Here is a 17,866-nt window from a genome sequence, read left to right as displayed (position 1 = left end):
GCCTGGGGCATCCCCGGCGGGCCCCTCCTTAGACGGGAGAAGGGGAGAGGAAACGAGGACTGTGGCCTTTTGTCAGCTGGGAAGGGGACGGAGGGGCAGCTGTCAGTCCCTTGGGGATTTATGGGGTGGGAGGGGGCCCACTTGGAGGCGACGGATGAGAAGGAGGCCGCTTTCCCGACTAGAGAACAAAGAGTCGGGAGCTGGGCCGGCGGGGGCGGCCTGCGCGCTTCCCCGCTTGCCCCCAGCGGCTTCGTGGTGAGGCTGTCGGAAGCACTTCCCTAACTCTAGCCTGGCTGGGAGGATTCCACTGCTCTTTTGTTCCCAGGAAGGGAAATAATGGGGCGGAGGTTTTTTGCTGCCATGTTGTGGCCCTGGTCTTTCGCCTGCCTAGTGGACACCCTTGTCCCTTTCGGGCATCTTCCCGGATGCCCTCTGTGCAGAGGAGTTAAGAAAATAAGACAGTGAAGAAAACTGCTAAACAGTCTGGTTATTTATGTAGTCTGTTTGGCTTGTCATTGAAGACATTTTCCACATAATGTGCTCGTGTTGATAAGAGTTATATTTTCTGTTACTGATCTCTGTTCAGTTTTAAAGGATGTAAAATGTGACTTTTTCAAAGATTCGTTTTTAGCAGTTGAGATGTTATATTTCTGTGAAGGCTCTTTACATCCGCAAACACAAGGGAATTTTCAGGTGGCAAAACAATTTTATTGTTCATTTGTGTTTTGAGTACATTCTATTTTAGTCTTAAGAGATCTGCAATGCAGTGAAAGTTCAATCAACTGCAATGCTACAATTGGAAATAAATTATAATTGAAGAAGGGTTTATAGATTTGTATGTTAGCAGTGTCTAATTTTGGTACTCTTTTTCGTTCTAGGTTTTTCATTTCTCCCATCCCCTACCCTCCCCACCCCATCCATTAATATTATTCTTTTGAAGATTCTTCGTTGTCAAGCCGCCAAAGTGGAGAGTGCGATTGCAGAAGGGGGTGCTTCTCGTTTCAGGTATGCGTAGATTGATTTTTGGCAATTTTTAGAAGGACCAATCACAAAACCAAAAAAATTACCATAATGTTTTTCTTTTAATTAGTGCTTCTTCGGGCGGAGGAGGAAGTAGGGGTGCACCTCAGCACTATCCCAAGACTGCTGGCAACAGGTATTGTAAACATGTAAAAACTGAGTATTATAAGTAAAAGATTTATATGAATAGTCTGTCACGTATAAGGGTATAGTTATGGTAGTAGACATCAGGAATCCTAATTTGGCAAGCTTTCTGCTGCATATCTAAATTTAGAATATCAGCTCTTGATTATTTCTTAGCCAAGTCATCTAATGAGAGTCGAAGCTCCTAAATTGCTATTTTATTCTCTTTCTCACTGATGTTATTTCTGAAATCAGTTATTACTCATTAACTGGTAGTGTTAAAGCAGTATGCATGCACCACAGTCATGAGACATTAGAAAATGTTGGTTTCCAAGGTGGCTACCAGATCAGCAGCATTGGCATCACCTGAGAGTCTGTTAGAAATGTAAATTATCAGGCCCTACCCTTGACCCACTAACGCAGAAACAGAGGGTGGCCCCAGCAATCTAACAAAAGCTCTTCAGGTGATTCAGATACAGAGTGTTGTTTGAGAACCACTGGTTGTGAGTTTTTTAGTTGTGAGGGAAATTGGGAACCTTGAATTGTGAAATTTTTTATATTTAGAAGGATTTCTGATGAGCATGACATTTAATATGTGACTGGGTACTACATTTTAAATTATATTAATCTTAATCATAAATATTAATTTTTACTAGCGAGTTCCTGGGGAAAACCCCAGGGCAAAACGCTCAGAAATGGATTCCTGCACGAAGCACTAGACGAGATGACAACTCCGCAGCAAACAACTCCGCAAATGAAAAAGAACGACATGATGCAATCTTCAGGAAAGTAAGAGGGTAAGTACATAGGTCTGTTTTGTCCTTTTTTTACTAAAAGGAGGGAAGAAGAGTGGGTTGGCTGTATTTCTTGTATGTGTATGCTATATTACTCAGAAGGTAATGTTTATGCCCAAATCACTGTATTTTAATGAAGCCAGTATTGACAGTTTTAAACTGAAGAGCAGCACATGAGTGTTGTAGAGTTGCCTTCAGCCTGTTGTGCTGATGTTTCCACATCTAGTGCGTAACCCAGTGAAGCACAGAACATAATGGTCTCTACTTTTCTATCTAGCCTTGAATAAGGAGGCTCTTGCTCTCTGGGTTTTGAGGATGTGTGTAAGATTTCTTTTCAGACAGCTGGGGACCCCCAGATAATAGATATAATCTATAAACAGACTTAACATCCCTTTGGTTAGACGGGTAAGAAGAAATGTCTTAATAGCAAAGGGAAATGGTGGAAGAAAAATTAACGTAACTTAATTATTTTTCAACTCAATTCTTTGTGTGCTGGCTGACACAAAGTGTGATTTCTTTTTCCTCAGCATACTAAATAAGCTTACTCCTGAAAAGTTTGACAAGCTATGCCTTGAGCTCCTCAATGTGGGTGTAGAGTCTAAACTCATCCTTAAAGGGGTCATACTGCTGGTAAGTTCAATATTGGCTTAACTGGAAGGGAGAGTAAAGCATTTAACAAACTCAAGTTGGTATGTTTATACTTGCATCATAGCTTAAAACTCTGAGGTATAAGATAAATGTATTTTTGAATATCGGTGATAAAGATCCACTAACTTTGGCATCAAATTTAAGAGGCGAATTTTAAATCGTTCATTATATGTATGCTAGGGGAGTTAACAGGCTTATCAGCAGGCTCTTGAGTTTTGTTTTTCCTTCTATGGAAAACATTTTGGTCTTGGAAGTGAATTGTATGATAGTTGATAAAGATTCCAGCATCTCCTTATAGTTTTGATTTTTGGCATATTTTCAGCTCCTAAGGGGGGAGGGTGTGACTAATATGAGATCTGTATAACTGGATTTTTTTAGTACTCTGTAGTAGCTAACATGGAAAAGTGTGTGTATTTTTCCAGGCCGTGTGCTAAATAAGCACTATATTTCACACAGTAGTAAACCTTACAAAAGAAGTTGTTTTTATTCCTAAATTATAGAAGAGACGTAGAGAATCTGTCCGTAAGAAATTGAGGTTTAAGATCAAGACTGCAAAGAAAGTATTAAGTTATAAAGAAAGGGGTCTTTAAATTGTCAGTTTAGTTTTTTTTAACAACTTTTCTGTAGATTGTGGACAAAGCCCTAGAAGAGCCGAAGTATAGCTCACTGTATGCTCAGCTATGTCTGCGATTGGCAGAAGATGCACCAAACTTTGATGGCCCAGCAGCAGAGGGTCAACCGGGACAGAAGCAAAGCACAGTAAGTGGTAGTGTTTGTTTTGCCTATTTTAAAGTTGATTTGAAATACTTCATTAATAAAATTTGCCAAATTTGTTTCTTAATAGACATTCAGACGCCTCCTAATTTCCAAATTACAAGATGAATTTGAAAACCGAACCAGAAATGTTGATGGTGAGAGTTTATACCTGATACTGAGTAGCACTGTGTATTTTCAACTTAATTCTGAATGCTGACTTTATTCTTTCATATTTTTTCCAGTCTATGATAAGCGTGAAAATCCCCTCCTCCCCGAGGAGGAGGAACAGAGAGCCATTGCTAAGATCAAGATGTTGGGGAACATCAAATTCATTGGAGAACTTGGAAAGCTTGATCTTATTCATGAATCTATCCTTCATAAGTGCATCAAAACAGTAAGTATGACTGGGAATTTAGGCTTAGATTAACCATTGGGTACACATTATTTGGGGGAAATGAGTCAATTATTGCTTTTACCATCTGAGAATGTTAGGCTAGGTATGTTAGGTGGCCAGCAAAACTTACTTAAGTGTTCTGAGTATGAAAGTTACTCAGTGTAGAAAGGTATAGGGGTAGAACTGATTACCTGCCTATGTTAAGTTGCTTAATTTAGAGGGATTTCTTCAATACAGAATATAGAGTACCATGTTAGATATTATAGTAACTATATGAGTCAATGCAAGCATAAGGGAAAGTAGTATATTTAAACAAAGTAAGATATTGTCAACACCTGGCATTTATTTCTTTTGGTAGCTTTTGGAAAAGAAGAAGAGAGTCCAACTCAAAGATATGGGAGAGGATTTGGAGTGCCTCTGTCAGATAATGAGGACAGTGGGACCTAGATTAGACCATGAACGAGCCAAGGTATGTGTACTGCTGACAAAGATATGCGTAGTTTGTCTTAATTTTATTCAAATCAGATGGCTTATTTTTGTGATACTATAGGAGATTGCCATATTTAGTTATTAACCTTGGTTATAATCTAGAAGCCTTAAGTAGTATATATTTGCCATAGCACTTTTTAATTATATTTTTTCTCGTTTATTAGTCCTTAATGGATCAATACTTTGCCCGAATGTGCTCCTTGATGTTAAGTAAGGAATTGCCAGCAAGGATTCGTTTCCTGCTGCAGGTAAACTGGTTTCTTTAATTACGGTGGAGAGCTCACTTCTTCTGAATATTAAAATGAAACTTACTAAAACTTTTTTTAAATTAAAGGATACCGTGGAGTTGCGAGAACACCACTGGGTTCCTCGCAAGGCTTTTCTTGACAATGGACCAAAGACGATCAATCAAATCCGTCAAGATGCAGTAAAAGTAAGATTTTTTTCTATCATCAAGTGGGTTATAAAATTATAGTTTCACAAGGACCTTCTTAAAAAGTGAGACGATCTTGTCTTACCTGGAGGAGCTTATTAGTGTTTTTAGTGTCTTATGTGCCATGTTGGGAAGAAGTTTATTTATAAAAATTATATGAGCACTCTGAAAGTTTAGAAGTTTTTCCTCAACATAAGAATCTTAGTTTTAACATAAAATAATGTCCAGAAACAAGTGTTTATTCACTTTATTTCTAAAGGATCTAGGAGTGTTTATTCCAGCTCCTATGGCTCAAGGGATGAGAAGTGACTTCTTTCTGGAGGGACCGTTCATGCCACCCAGGATGAAAATGGATAGGGACCCACTTGGAGGACTTGCTGATATGTTTGGACAAATGCCAGGTGATTTTTTTGAACAAAACAGTGGTTTGGTTAAGTTAAAACAGCAGTGTAACATAGTAGAAATGTAAAGAGTTGTCCATGTATGTATTTTAAGGTAGCGGAATTGGTACTGGTCCAGGAGTTATCCAGGATAGATTTTCACCCACCATGGGGCGTCATCGTTCAAATCAACTCTTCAATGGCCATGGGGGACACATAATGCCTCCCACACAATCGCAGTTTGGAGAGATGGGAGGCAAGTTTATGAAAAGCCAGGTAAGAAACCATTTAAGAATGTTGAGGCAACAAGTATTAAATCCTGTAATATGTGGTTTAGTTTTGCTTTTTAAAAATGCAAATACTTCAAGGGTTGTGTCTTTCTCTAAAATCAGATTTACAACTGCGACAGTTATTTTAAACTGGGTGAAATGCTTCTCCTTAAGATTAGTAAAATCACATCACTTTATTTGACAGTTAGGTTAGATTTTTATTCTTCCCTGTTTCATCTTTTGCTTTCTCTGGGCAAATTCAATTAAACTTTCTTTATGGCTTGGCTCATCCCTTTGGTACTTTATTACCATAATTTGTGGACCCCTTTTTATCTAGACTTTCTTTCTCCCTTTCTGAAATAGGGGCTAAGCCAGCTCTACCATAACCAGAGTCAGGGACTCTTATCCCAGCTGCAAGGACAGTCGAAGGATATGCCACCTCGGTTTTCTAAGAAAGGACAGCTTAATGCAGATGAGGTACATTTGCCTATGTTACTTAATATACCACAGTTTGTCAATTCAGAACTCTGTTGCCCGATGATTATAAAAAGACGCGTTATTAAGAGGACTTAATGCTGGAGTTCTTTACCTTCTTTCTCTCTTTTCTGTACTTCTTTTTCTTTCTTTGGATGTCCAGCGTCCTATGAGCGAAGATTATGAGATATGAGGGCAAGCCTCTTGATTAAAAGTCTAGTGAGAACAAGGAAAATGGTTGTCAAGATTTTTATTGTGATTTCTCTGTAAATAGAATGACTTAACTAAGAATAAAGCAAGACGCTTTTTAAACTCTTTAAATTTTCCCTTTGTGTGTAGTGATGCTAATCCTAGGAGAATTCTCGTACAAATATAAGATTTATAACAGTATCTTACTCTTGTGTGAATTAGGTCTTTAGTTTTCTTGCCAGAAATTAAAACTGTTAACATGGAGTACTTTTTTGGTTAATAGTGAAATTTAAATACTTGTTCTAGATTCTATCATGTTTTTATATACTGAATTAGTCTCAGGATTTTGGAATGTTGCATTTAATATCTTAGACAACTGCATTTTAACTTGGATATCTGTTTTGATTTGTTTTCAATTTTAGATTAGCCTGAGGCCTGCTCAGTCGTTCCTAATGAATAAAAATCAAGTGCCAAAGCTTCAGCCTCAGATAACTATGATTCCTCCTAGTGCACAACCACCACGCACTCAAACACCACCTCTGGGACAGGTAAGGACCCAGAATATGACAACTTTTCCTGTTGTTCCAGTACTTTGAAGATACCTAAAGATTTTTTTTTATATCTTCCTCTAAATTCATAGGCTCCTTTAAATAAATTTTTATTAAAAATTCATACCTGTTAATGTTTTTTAGACACCTCAGCTTGGTCTCAAAACTAACCCACCACTTATTCAGGAAAAGCCTGCCAAGACCAGTAAAAAGCCACCCCCATCAAAGGAAGAACTACTTAAACTAACTGTAAGTTTCAGATAATCCCATAGTCTAGTTTGTGGAGTATATTTTAGTTAAAAAAAAAAAAATCCTGAAGACATTTGGATTGTGTTCTTTTCAGGAAACCGTTGTGACTGAATATCTCAATAGTGGAAATGCGAATGAAGCTGTTAACGGCGTGAGAGAAATGAGGGCTCCTAAACACTTTCTTCCTGAGATGTTAAGCAAAGTAATCATCTTGTCACTAGACAGAAGTGATGAAGATAAAGAAAAAGCAAGTTCTTTGATCAGTTTACTCAAACAGGAAGGGATAGCCACAAGTGACAACTTCATGCAGGTAGAACACTTTACTGATTCTGTGAAAACACTTTCCATTCAAATTTGAAAACTAATAAACTGACTATGTTACCTGTTCCTTTCAAGGCTTTCCTGAACGTACTGGACCAGTGCCCCAAACTGGAGGTTGACATCCCCTTGGTGAAATCATATTTAGCACAGTTTGCAGCTCGTGCCATCATTTCAGAGCTGGTGAGCATTTCAGAACTAGCTCAACCACTGGAAAGTGGCACCCATTTTCCTCTCTTCTTACTTTGTCTTCAGCAATTAGCTAAATTACAAGATCGAGAATGGTTAACAGAACTTTTTCAACAAAGCAAGGTCAATATGCAGAAAATGCTCCCAGGTAAGAGAATACTGGGTTTTTTTTTGTTGTTTTTTAATGCTAAGTCTAGATTTCTTGGTACTTTGAATGGATTTATGTAGGTCAGACAGTGTTATCTTCCTGACAAACTAATGATAAGCATTTATAAAGACTACCTTAATAAAAAGTTATGATTTTTAACTACTTTTATTTGCTCCACATGTTGAGAGTTTCCTTTGCTGGGTTAGTTCTTTATTCTTTTACATGAATGTTGTACATTTGGGAACTCACTGCCTGGTAATGCAAATGGTTTTGTCTCTTCAGAAATTGATCAGAATAAGGATCGCATGTTGGAGATTTTGGAAGGAAAAGGACTGAGTTTCTTATTCCCACTTCTCAAATTGGAGAAGGAACTGTTGAAGCAAATAAAGTTGGATCCATCCCCTCAAACCATATATAAATGGATTAAAGATAACATCTCTCCCAAACTTCATGTAGATAAAGGATTTGTGAACATCTTAATGACTAGGTAAGATAAAGTTGTTCTACATGTATTACAGAGCTATGATATTTTACTAGGGGAATAAAAGCCTGCAAAGCAAGAGACTAAGAATTGTCTCTTTCTTGTAGAATATTCAATTTTGCGTTCTAATAGATCTTTCTTTCTGCAGCTTCTTACAGTATATTTCTAGTGAAGTAAACCCACCCAGTGATGAAACAGATTCTTCCTCTGCTCCTTCCAAAGAACAGTTAGAGCAGGAAAAACAACTGCTGCTTTCTTTCAAGCCAGTAATGCAGAAATTCCTTCACGATCATGTTGATCTACAAGTCAGTGCCCTATATGCTCTTCAGGTGCACTGCTACAACAGCAACTTCCCAAAAGGTGAGAGGACCAATCTCAGAAGAATGACAACTGTATGGTAATTCTTGAATAGCACACAAAATAATGGGATTACGTTTTGTCTTTTAGGCATGTTACTCCGCTTTTTTGTTCACTTCTATGACATGGAAATTATTGAAGAAGAAGCTTTCTTGGCTTGGAAAGAAGATATAACCCAAGAATTTCCGGGGAAAGGCAAGGCTTTGTTCCAGGTAAATCTCTTGCTGGAGAAATTTGGTCTGCTTTTTCCAATTTGCTTGGTATTAACTTTAATGAAGAGCCTTTAAAATGAGATAAAAGCAAAATAGTAGTTATACATACATAGCATTCTGCACTGTTGTATGCTATGGTAAAGTAGGCAGTTGTGGCAAAATGAGATAAAGCTATGAAATGAAAGGCTTTAGTCCCAGTGGTATAAGATAGACTGGAGGTAGCTAATATTTTTTAGAAGTTAAGCCACTTAACAAATATTAGATGATTGTGTGATTTGGGGTTTAATGTTTTTTTTAAATGCCAGTAAAGAAATTGCTTCTCATTTCTCATTCCTTGATTTTTTCTCTTGCTGAGTCTAGGAATTCTAGACCTAGGGGATTCTAAAGTCACAGTATACATTCATCACCTGAAGAATAGTTTTTAAAGCAGGTTCTGGGCCTGATCTCAGAGATTCCAATTTAGTAGGTCTGTAGTAAACGATCCAGGTGATTATCATATTAGTCTTCCAGGGAACCAGGCTTTGAGAAACACAAGCCTACTATATCTTAATTCTTCATGAGGGCCATCTTTGCAGCATTTATCCTTAGCTCTGTTCTCGGGGAACCTAATTTAGTAATTCTGGGATGGGTCTGGAAATCTATCTTTCTCCCTCCTCACCTCCCCAGCATGGCTTAATATTTTTAAGTTTGGAGGAGCCACTGTCACATACTAAAATGATCCTGGAACGTAATTGGAGCAGTGTCAAAGAATGACAGCTGAGCTAACTGGCCATAAACAGCTTGTATGTTATCCTACATCTATATAGTCAACATTTAATATAACTACAAAACTAATATATCCACATTATATTTGCAATTTGTCCTGTAGACTGTTTGCAGTTATAGAAGGTATAGTACTACATGAAACTTGTCTTTGGGTGAGTTGCTAGTTCGGTCCTGAGCCTGCTTTAAGTTTTTCTTCCTCTTAAATACCGTGCATTTTGTTAATTTGCAGGTGAATCAGTGGCTAACCTGGCTAGAAACTGCTGAAGAAGAAGAATCAGAGGAAGAAGCTGACTAAAGAACCAGCCAAAGCCTTAAATTGTGCAAAACATACTGTTGCTATGATGTAACTGCATTTGACCTAACCACTGCGAAAATTCATTCCGCTGTAATGTTTTCACAATATTTAAAGCAGAAGCACGTCAGTTAGGATTTTCTTCTGCATAAGGTTTTTTTGTAGTGTAATGTCTTAATCATAGTCTACCATCAAATATTTTAGGAGTATCTTTAATGTTTAGATAGTATATTAGCAGCATGCAATACTTACATCATAAGTTCTCGAGCAGAAGGCAGTCTATTGCAAGGACCTTCTTTGCTGCCAGTTACCATAGGCTGTTTTAAGTTAGAAAACTGAATAGCAACACTGAATACTGTAGAAATGCACTTTGCTCAGTAATACTTGAGTTGTTGCAATATTTGATTATCCATTTGGTTGTTACAGAAAAATTCTTAACTGTAATTGATGGTTGTTGCCGTAATAGTATATTGCCTGTATTTCTACCTCTAGTAATGGGCTTTATGTGCTAGATTTTAATATCCTTGAGCCTGGGCAAGTGCACAAGTCTTTTTAAAAGAAACATGGTTTACTTGCACAAAACTGATCAGTTTTGAGAGATCGTTAATGCCCTTGAAGTGGTTTTTGTGGGTGTGAAACAAATGGTGAGAATTTGAATTGGTCCCTCTTATTATAGTATTGAAATTAAGTCTACTTAATTTATCAAGTCATGTTCATGCCCTGATTTTATATACTTGTATCTATCAATAAACATTGTGATACTTGATATAGTTGTGTCTAAGTTAGCATCCACCAATTTATGAAGAAACAAAAGCTCTCAGTTCAAAGACTGGGGAACTTTAAATTCTTAATCTAGCTCCTTTTTCATGAGACAAAATTCCTCCTTAGGTCAGGTTACCAGAAGGAACCAATATACAAACAATTCCCATAATCAAAAACAGTGCTCAGATCACAAGTCTCATGAATTTGGAAGGACATTGCTAAAGCATACATAGCAATAAACTTGGTGATATTAACCTTTTCATAGTGAAATAACATGGTTACCTCTGAGAAACTAACCACACGTGGCCAAGAGAGCACAGCTGTTGATGCTGCAAGCATTCTCAGTAGCTGCTGCTGCTGGAGTCCTGGTTGCTTACATAGCACCTAAGAGTAACCTGTACTTGGTTTGGGGGGAGCCTCAGCAGACAGTAATAAACCGTATTGCTGAACTTGACAGACCCTTTGATGTCTTTAATCTACCTGCTGTTTTTCCAAGAAGGGTGGTGGGTAGAACCAATAATTGTGTCCTATTTGAGTCAGAGAAGTTGGCCCTTCCTGTATTCTAGTAGGCTCTTTACTGAAATTCTAACGTAGGAAATGATTTATAGCTCTTGGTGGGTATTATGAGTACAATGAAATGAAGCAGAGACTTATGTAAACACTAGATAAACGAGAACTTTAAGAGACTGACTTTGCTAGGCTATAGAAATGAGCTATAAATTGCCTTATTCCTAGTTTGCTACCCAACCCTCCCTACCAAGGGGGAGAACTGATTTTTTAACCTGGCAAATGAGGCATATGGTTAGAGAAGTAGATCTTTGCTTCAGTTTACAGCCAGAGTTCCACTTCAGCCAGAGAATTCTTAGACCTTATGTTTTAAAACTGATGTGCAGTGTTTGTCACTGATTGCAAGTCAAGCTTCATCCACTCCAGTGCTTCAGGGATGACTCATATCCCATCTTGTTCCACACCGTGGAATAATATTGGTATATACTCAGTATGGATATCCTTATGTGGATAACTGCTTTTATCGGAGTACAAATATGTGGTGACTTAAGAACTGTATCTGTACTGTCCCTTTGAATTGTCTGTTCGTTTTGACAGTTGGTTTTTTTCCATTCTCAAACAGGCTGTACTCAGACACCAAAGCTTTCTCAAAATCAATAACCAGCTATATCCAGTAGGCTTTCATTATTCTGAAGGCAACATGTGACCATAAATGAATCTTTGAGACTGTTCACTTCTTCCCAGGACACTTAATTTTCTTTCTACTAACTGGCTATTTTCAATTTCCAATTGCAAATGCCTGATCTCAAAAAAAAAAAAAAAAAAAAAAACAACTTGCTTGACTCAATCCCTGCATCTAGTCTATAAGTCATGCTGACTCCCGTAAAAACAAATCTGACAACTCCCCTCTGCCACTCACTTCTAGATGCCACAATAGTCTTAACTAGATTCTCTGTTTAGCCCCTCCTCTACTTTTAGTCTCAGGAGCCAGAGGAAGAGGAATCCTTTTAAACAACAAAATGCTTGTCAAAATCCACCAATGGCCTACCACCTAGTTAGATTTTTAAGTCAAAATATTAAATTTGGTCTACACAGCCCTACATCTGATTTAGTCTCCTCTGCTCCCTGTCTTTACTCCACACTGACCTAATATCCTGTGTCACCCTTGCTCATTCTGCTCCCACCACACTGGCCTTGAGGTTCCTGGGATACGCCAAGCATTGGAGGATTTCTGTTCCTACTTACCCTTGGATAACTAACTGGATGACTGGTTAGCTGCTTCATCAGGTCTTGGCTCAAATGTCATGTTCATTAGTAAGGTTTCCACTGTCTATATCCTATTTAAAATGTAACCCCGAACACATACTCCCCATCCGTCTCCTTATTTAGATATCTCCATGTCTACCATTATTATGAGACCTACTGCATATTTACATCTGACTCCCTCCAGAATGTGAAGAGATTGAAAATTTTGACTTTCGTTCACTACTGTATCCCCAGCACCTATAACAGTGCCTAGCACGCCGTAAACTCAAATTATTGTTGAACCGAATTACAAATTAATAAAATCCTACATGGCATGATCTGTACATAGAAGAAAAGTAGAACTCAGACATGAGTGCTAGAGGTAGGATTCATCCCTACCACTTATTAGCGGTGTGATCTGAGGCAAGATACAGCATTTCTCTGAGTATTGATATCTTTTGAAAATGGAGCTAATGATTAAGGATTGCCATGAGAACTGAATAAGATATGTCAGTTACTAGCAGAGAGCCTTGCACATAGTAGTCCTTCAACATATGTGAATTCAAATCTCCGTAGCTTTTCCAAGACTTCTCTCAGAACTGCTTCCGTCCTGAGCTTCCAATCACCAGATCAATTTAATGGGCATTTCTCTATCTTATTTGACCTATCAAAAGCAACAGGTGACCTCTCTCTTTCTTATTTTCTTTTCCTCTCAGGCTTCTTCTCAGTCTCTTTTTAAGGCTCTCTCCTAGTCTAGCTTATGAATGTTCTGCCTTCCTCCCTCCACTGTCACTTAACTCTTATAGCTCTAATTACCACCTATGTGCCGATGACTCTATATCTTAAATCTATATCTCTTTCCAGAATGCCAAGCTTGCACATCCCACCAGCTTGCACATTTACCTGAATGTCCCATAAGCACTTCAAACTGAATATGTCCATCACTAAACTCCCCCAAACCAATCTTTCCTCCTCTCCTGGCTCTGAATGATACCTCCATCCAAACCAAAAACATGAGTCATCCTTGACCCCCTACATAAATTTATTCACTTGTACATTCAAAAGTGAGCGCCTCATCACTGCCAGCCTTGTGCTAGGGGCTGGGACACAGCATGAGGAAGATGACATCTTCCCCCAAAGGAGCCCACTGTACAAGAAAGGAACAGATTATGTAGGCATAGGTGATGGGCCACACTGAGGTGTGAGCAAGCTGTCACCTGAAGTAAGAGGAGGAAACATCCTGGACAATCAGATTTCAAGGAAGAGTTGCTTTCCCCACAAACATTAAAGGGAGAGCTTTTCAGGCAGAGGCAAGGAACCCAACTCTGTTTTTTCCCGGCTCCACAAAGCTCACATCTCCCATCTACTCTATATCAGAAGGACAGAGTGCCTCTAACACTTCTGAATGGGAGGACATCCTTCTTCCGCTGGAAGTGGCTGTAGAGAGCAGTTTCAGATATCAGCTATGCAGTGTGGCCAGCAGGACAGGGACTTACAAAGTTCTTTTCCACTTATCTCACTAGCTTTAGAGACAGCCTTCCAAGGAGTGTCCTCCAAGAAAAGCCAGAGCTCTAGCCAAGGAGATGCCTGAACACAGAGCAGAAAGGAGCCGAAACAGGACACTGAAGTCACATGGACTGCCCAGACCCACAAACTTGTCCTACCCTGCCTCACCTGGAGTTATTCCAAAAGGATGGGAGAGAGCAAAGCCACCCATCAGGACACTGTCTCTCTAGCGCCCTCTGCTGGGCACCCAGGGAGAAGACACCCCCCCTTGGCAGGATACAAGGGTACTTTGTCTAGTACATCTCATGGGAAACAGGACTAAGACCTATTGGACGTGCTCATCAATAGGAGAAAGGGAAAGTGAGAATTTTGGCCTCAACTTGGTCCCCCTGTCAACTGTAGACAATACAAAGATGTGATTGCTAAGCCAGTGAACCTCTGAGGACTCCTCAGTTCAGCCTGGGACATGCAGAGTCACAGACCAGAATCCCAGCTTCCCCATTACTTAGTTCCATGAGCTTAGGTCAATTGTTTCACCTCTCTAGGCTTCATTTGCCTTATCTGTGAAATAATTCTTGGTTTGCCTACCTCTTAGGATTGTTGCAAGGAGCCAGATAGGTAATGAAAACGATGTTGACAGGTGTGGGACTATGCTACAAGTCTATTCATCTCATAAATATTTATTGAGTACCAACTATGTGCTAGGCACTATGCCAGTGCTAGGGATGTGACAATGTATGAGACAAAGGCTTTTTATGGAACAAATATTCTGGGTGACAGGAGAGAGAGAGAGAGAGTAAATAAACAAATATAGAGTATTAGGTAGTAAAAAATGCTACATGTAGATAAATAAAACAGAATGAGAGAGAGAGAATGATGTGAATGCTACTTTGAATAGGGTATTCAGGGACGGCCTGATGAGGAAGTGACCTCTGAGTGAAGATCTAAATAAAGTGAGCGAGTGAACTATGCAGATAACTGGAGAAAGGGGTTCTGGGTGGAGGGGAAGCAAAGCCAAAGACCCTGAGATAAGAATGCACGTGGAGTGTCTGAAGAACCATCAGGGAGCCAGAGTGGCTGAGCAGAGAGTAGGGGCCTAACGCTGGAGAGCGACAGAGACAACAGGTAAAATAGTCGACATAGTAAGGCCTTTGGCTTTTATTCTAAGTAGAATGGACTGTCTTTGGAGGATTACTATTATTAACAATATTAATCATTCATTAATACTATCCAGAGCTTTGCTATGGCATATTGTTATGATTATTCTAGCTATCATTTCTTGAGCATTTAATATACGGCAGTCTGGACTAGGTACATTAATCATCTCATTTAATCTTCCAACCCACCTTAAGGCAGGTACTTTATCAGAGTAAGCACCTTACCCAAGATCTTTCCTTTATTCAACAAGTTAGTAGGAACATCTGCATGTTCTTTCAGAGTGCTAGGATACTTAGCTTTAAGTCATGGGATTGTGATTCGGACCTTGCGCTGCATCTCAAGAACCAGCACTTATCACTGCTATGCCAAATTGCATGTTGAGGGGACAAAAAGAAAAGGAAAGATAGCAAAGCAGGCAAAGCAAGCAAGGCAGGAAGGCAGGAAGGCAGGAAGGAAGGAAGGGATTCATCCCAGAGGCAGTGAGGTCATCTTTCCTGGAAATGTGTACCCCAGGCTGGGTGACCACAAAAAAGTGCAGGTACCTCTGAGGGTGGGCCACAGGGCCTGAGGTGAGGAACAATCAGCCACCAGATCTCCCTGTCATAGGTCCAAAAAGATATGTTGAAGTCATAACTCCAGCTACCTGTGAACGTGACATTAACTGAGAAATTAAGTCTTTGCAGGTGTAATCAAGTTAAAATGAGGTCACTAGGGTAGAACTCTGATCCAATATGATGGTGTCCTTAAAAAAGAGATGAGACACATCGAGACACACATCCAGAACACCGTATGATGACAGAGGCACAGATCACAGTGATGTCTCTACAAGCCAAGGAATGCCAAGGATTGCCAGCAATACCAGAAGCCAAGAGAAAGGCATGGAACAGACTCTCCCATAGAGCAGAGGTCCTCAACCTCTGGGCCACAGACCAGTACTAGTCTGTGGCCTGTTAGGAACCAGGCCACACAGCAGGACGTGAGCAGTGGGCGAGTGAGCAAAGCTTCATCTGTATTTGCAGCTGCTCCCCAGCTAGCATCACCACCTCAGCTCCAGCTCAGATCATCGAGCATTAGATTCGCATAAGAGTACCAGTCCCTGGTGCCAAAAAGGTTCGGGATCGCTGTCCTAGAGCCTTTAGAGGCTGACATCTTGATCTTGGACTTCAAGCATCCAAAATCATGAGAGAATAAATTTCTGTTTTTTTAAGCCACCCAAGTTGTCATACTGTTACTGCAGCTCTAGGAAACTAACCCCCATCCAGGGCCACCATGCTGCCTTCCAGGCTTCCCTCTTCCTATCTCCTGCCCAGAACCCTATAGCTGCACTACTCAGCGGGGTGCAAAAGGTGAGGGGTTTGGATGAATGAACGAACCAATAAATGAATGAATGAGTGGTGGAGCTTCATTTAGTTCTGAGAAAAATGAGCTCTTTGAAGAAAATTACTGTACCACTAATCCATTTTAGCACTAAAAAAATTAGAAAAAAAAGTCAAAATAAAAGATATAAAGTTAATCACATTAAAATCTTCATTATTTGTAACAGCGTGACCTTCTAAGCATGATATCAAGGACAGTTCCAGATTTTGTAGGGCCTGAAGTTTATATAATTTGAGGGCCCCCTTTTAATAAAAAGGATACAAATTACAAATACAAAATTAGGTGCAGAGCCTTGGAAGAGGCCTGAGCACATTGGGGATCCCGAAACATTAGCTTCTTTCACTTTATGGAAAATTCACCTTTGCATGAAAAATAAGATCCAGAAACCATAAAGGAAAATGTTAATGGACTTATCCATTAATCTATTTGGCTCAAAACAAACAGGACAAACTAAGAAAAATATTTGCCATACACATAATAAAGGGTTAACCACAAAAGGCTCTTAACAATAAATAGAAAAAAAGGCTAATTTTTTTGAACCAAAGTGCGTGTCCAGCCCATGACATGCATTATTGCATTTGATTCTCAGAACAGTCCTGGGATGTAGACATTGTTATTTGAATTTAAATAGTAGGAAATTGGGGCTAAAGGAGATGAAGGCCACATTGAGATAAAGCCATCCTCCAGTGTCATATAGTTTGTCACTGGAAAAGCTAAGATATAGAGTCTGAAGAACTGTAAAGCTCATGTTTCCTATGAGACATGGTCAGAATTTCCAAAGGTAGGGAAAACGAAAGCAAGCATGGCAATTCATAACACAGATATTCATACAGGTTTTCATCCCCAAATTACCCCCTGAAGAAGGAGTGGCCTGACACTTTAGCTCTAACAATTTATACCCAATTGTACAAGGCCCTCTCAATTGCTCTTTTTTGCACAGCAATGTACTGTTTGGGGATGACACATTAACCTGACATGGTCCAACCAATGTTAGTTTTCAGTGTTTATGAAGCTGCCATGATGGGCTTGCTGTAAAAATCCAAACCAAAGCAAACTAAACAAAAAAAGCTCAAAGAAATTTAACACGGATTTAACCATTATTCCTGGAAACATGACCACACACAATCTAATGAGTTAGCAAAAGTGATAAACAAACATTTTAAGGATAGCTTTAAAAACTGTACACTAAATGGAGATGGAAAATACCTACTCACTGGACAAATGGAAAGGTCAAATGTGCTGTTGGGATGCAGGTGAGCCCTTGTGGTTCCTGGTAACGCTTCCAGCAGAACACAGAGTCTCAGACCTGGATCGCCAACAATGCCCTGGAAGGGAGGGGAATGGTCGTTCGAAAACCATGTTAGATGATTTGAAAAGTGGCTTGAGACCAAGACCCTGGCCAAATATTTTATGATTAATCTGAATAAACTTATTTTGTGAAATGCGAATGGAAAAAAACACTAGTTCTCAATCAATGTTTCATTTTATACAACATGATTTTAAATGTGTTCGTAATGAAATTAATATATTAAATATTACTAGCAGACACTAAAATACTTTGCCTATATCCCAAAAGTTTATAAATTTAAGTTAATTAAAAAACCTTTTGGGCAGCAAGAGAACTTTTACAGTGGGAATGGGTTTTCGATCACGTTATATTCAGGCCACCTTATATTCGGGCATAGAAGATATTTGGGGCTCAAAACACAATTATTGCTTTATCTTTGGAAATGCTGAGCAGAGACTATTAAGTCATCAGTGTAATGTGGACACTGCATTGCTT

At 39.2% G+C, this 17,866-nt stretch overlaps 1 protein-coding gene and 1 non-coding gene across 3 annotated transcripts in view; both read left to right on the top strand.

The window, feature by feature from the left end:
* EIF4G2 (eukaryotic translation initiation factor 4 gamma 2) overlaps positions 1-10,294 on the top strand; it is an 11,145-nt gene extending 851 nt beyond the window's left edge. Inside the window, exons 2-22 of one of the 2 annotated variants that reach the window (XM_015596504.1) lie at positions 879-1,005; positions 1,091-1,156; positions 1,800-1,940; positions 2,465-2,567; positions 3,213-3,344; positions 3,430-3,496; positions 3,584-3,735; positions 4,094-4,204; positions 4,389-4,472; positions 4,559-4,657; positions 4,917-5,058; positions 5,153-5,313; positions 5,670-5,783; positions 6,392-6,517; positions 6,662-6,766; positions 6,861-7,076; positions 7,163-7,421; positions 7,704-7,908; positions 8,051-8,262; positions 8,350-8,471; positions 9,466-10,294. In XM_015596504.1, the coding sequence (XP_015451990.1) occupies positions 3,652-3,735; positions 4,094-4,204; positions 4,389-4,472; positions 4,559-4,657; positions 4,917-5,058; positions 5,153-5,313; positions 5,670-5,783; positions 6,392-6,517; positions 6,662-6,766; positions 6,861-7,076; positions 7,163-7,421; positions 7,704-7,908; positions 8,051-8,262; positions 8,350-8,471; positions 9,466-9,531 (2,106 nt within the window). In that variant the 5' untranslated portion in view covers positions 879-1,005; positions 1,091-1,156; positions 1,800-1,940; ... (2 more) ...; positions 3,430-3,496; positions 3,584-3,651 and the 3' untranslated portion in view covers positions 9,532-10,294. The remainder of the gene's footprint in view (positions 1-878; positions 1,006-1,090; positions 1,157-1,799; positions 1,941-2,464; positions 2,568-3,212; positions 3,345-3,429; positions 3,497-3,583; positions 3,736-4,093; positions 4,205-4,388; positions 4,473-4,558; positions 4,658-4,916; positions 5,059-5,152; positions 5,314-5,669; positions 5,784-6,391; positions 6,518-6,661; positions 6,767-6,860; positions 7,077-7,162; positions 7,422-7,703; positions 7,909-8,050; positions 8,263-8,349; positions 8,472-9,465) is intronic. The other variant, XM_015596506.1, reaches the window with a different exon arrangement.
* LOC112469564 lies at positions 5,837-5,979 on the top strand. Its single transcript, XR_003042682.1, has one exon. It is a non-coding gene; the product is annotated as a small nucleolar RNA SNORD97 (small nucleolar RNA).
* Positions 10,295-17,866: the final 7,572 nt, after the last annotated feature.

Source organism: Pteropus alecto, unplaced genomic scaffold, assembly GCF_000325575.1.
Source record: "Pteropus alecto unplaced genomic scaffold, ASM32557v1 scaffold461, whole genome shotgun sequence".
In the NCBI taxonomy this organism is placed as follows: domain Eukaryota; kingdom Metazoa; phylum Chordata; class Mammalia; order Chiroptera; family Pteropodidae; genus Pteropus; species Pteropus alecto.
Note: the sequence above shows the minus strand (reverse complement) of the source record. Positions and strands in the feature narration are given on the sequence as shown.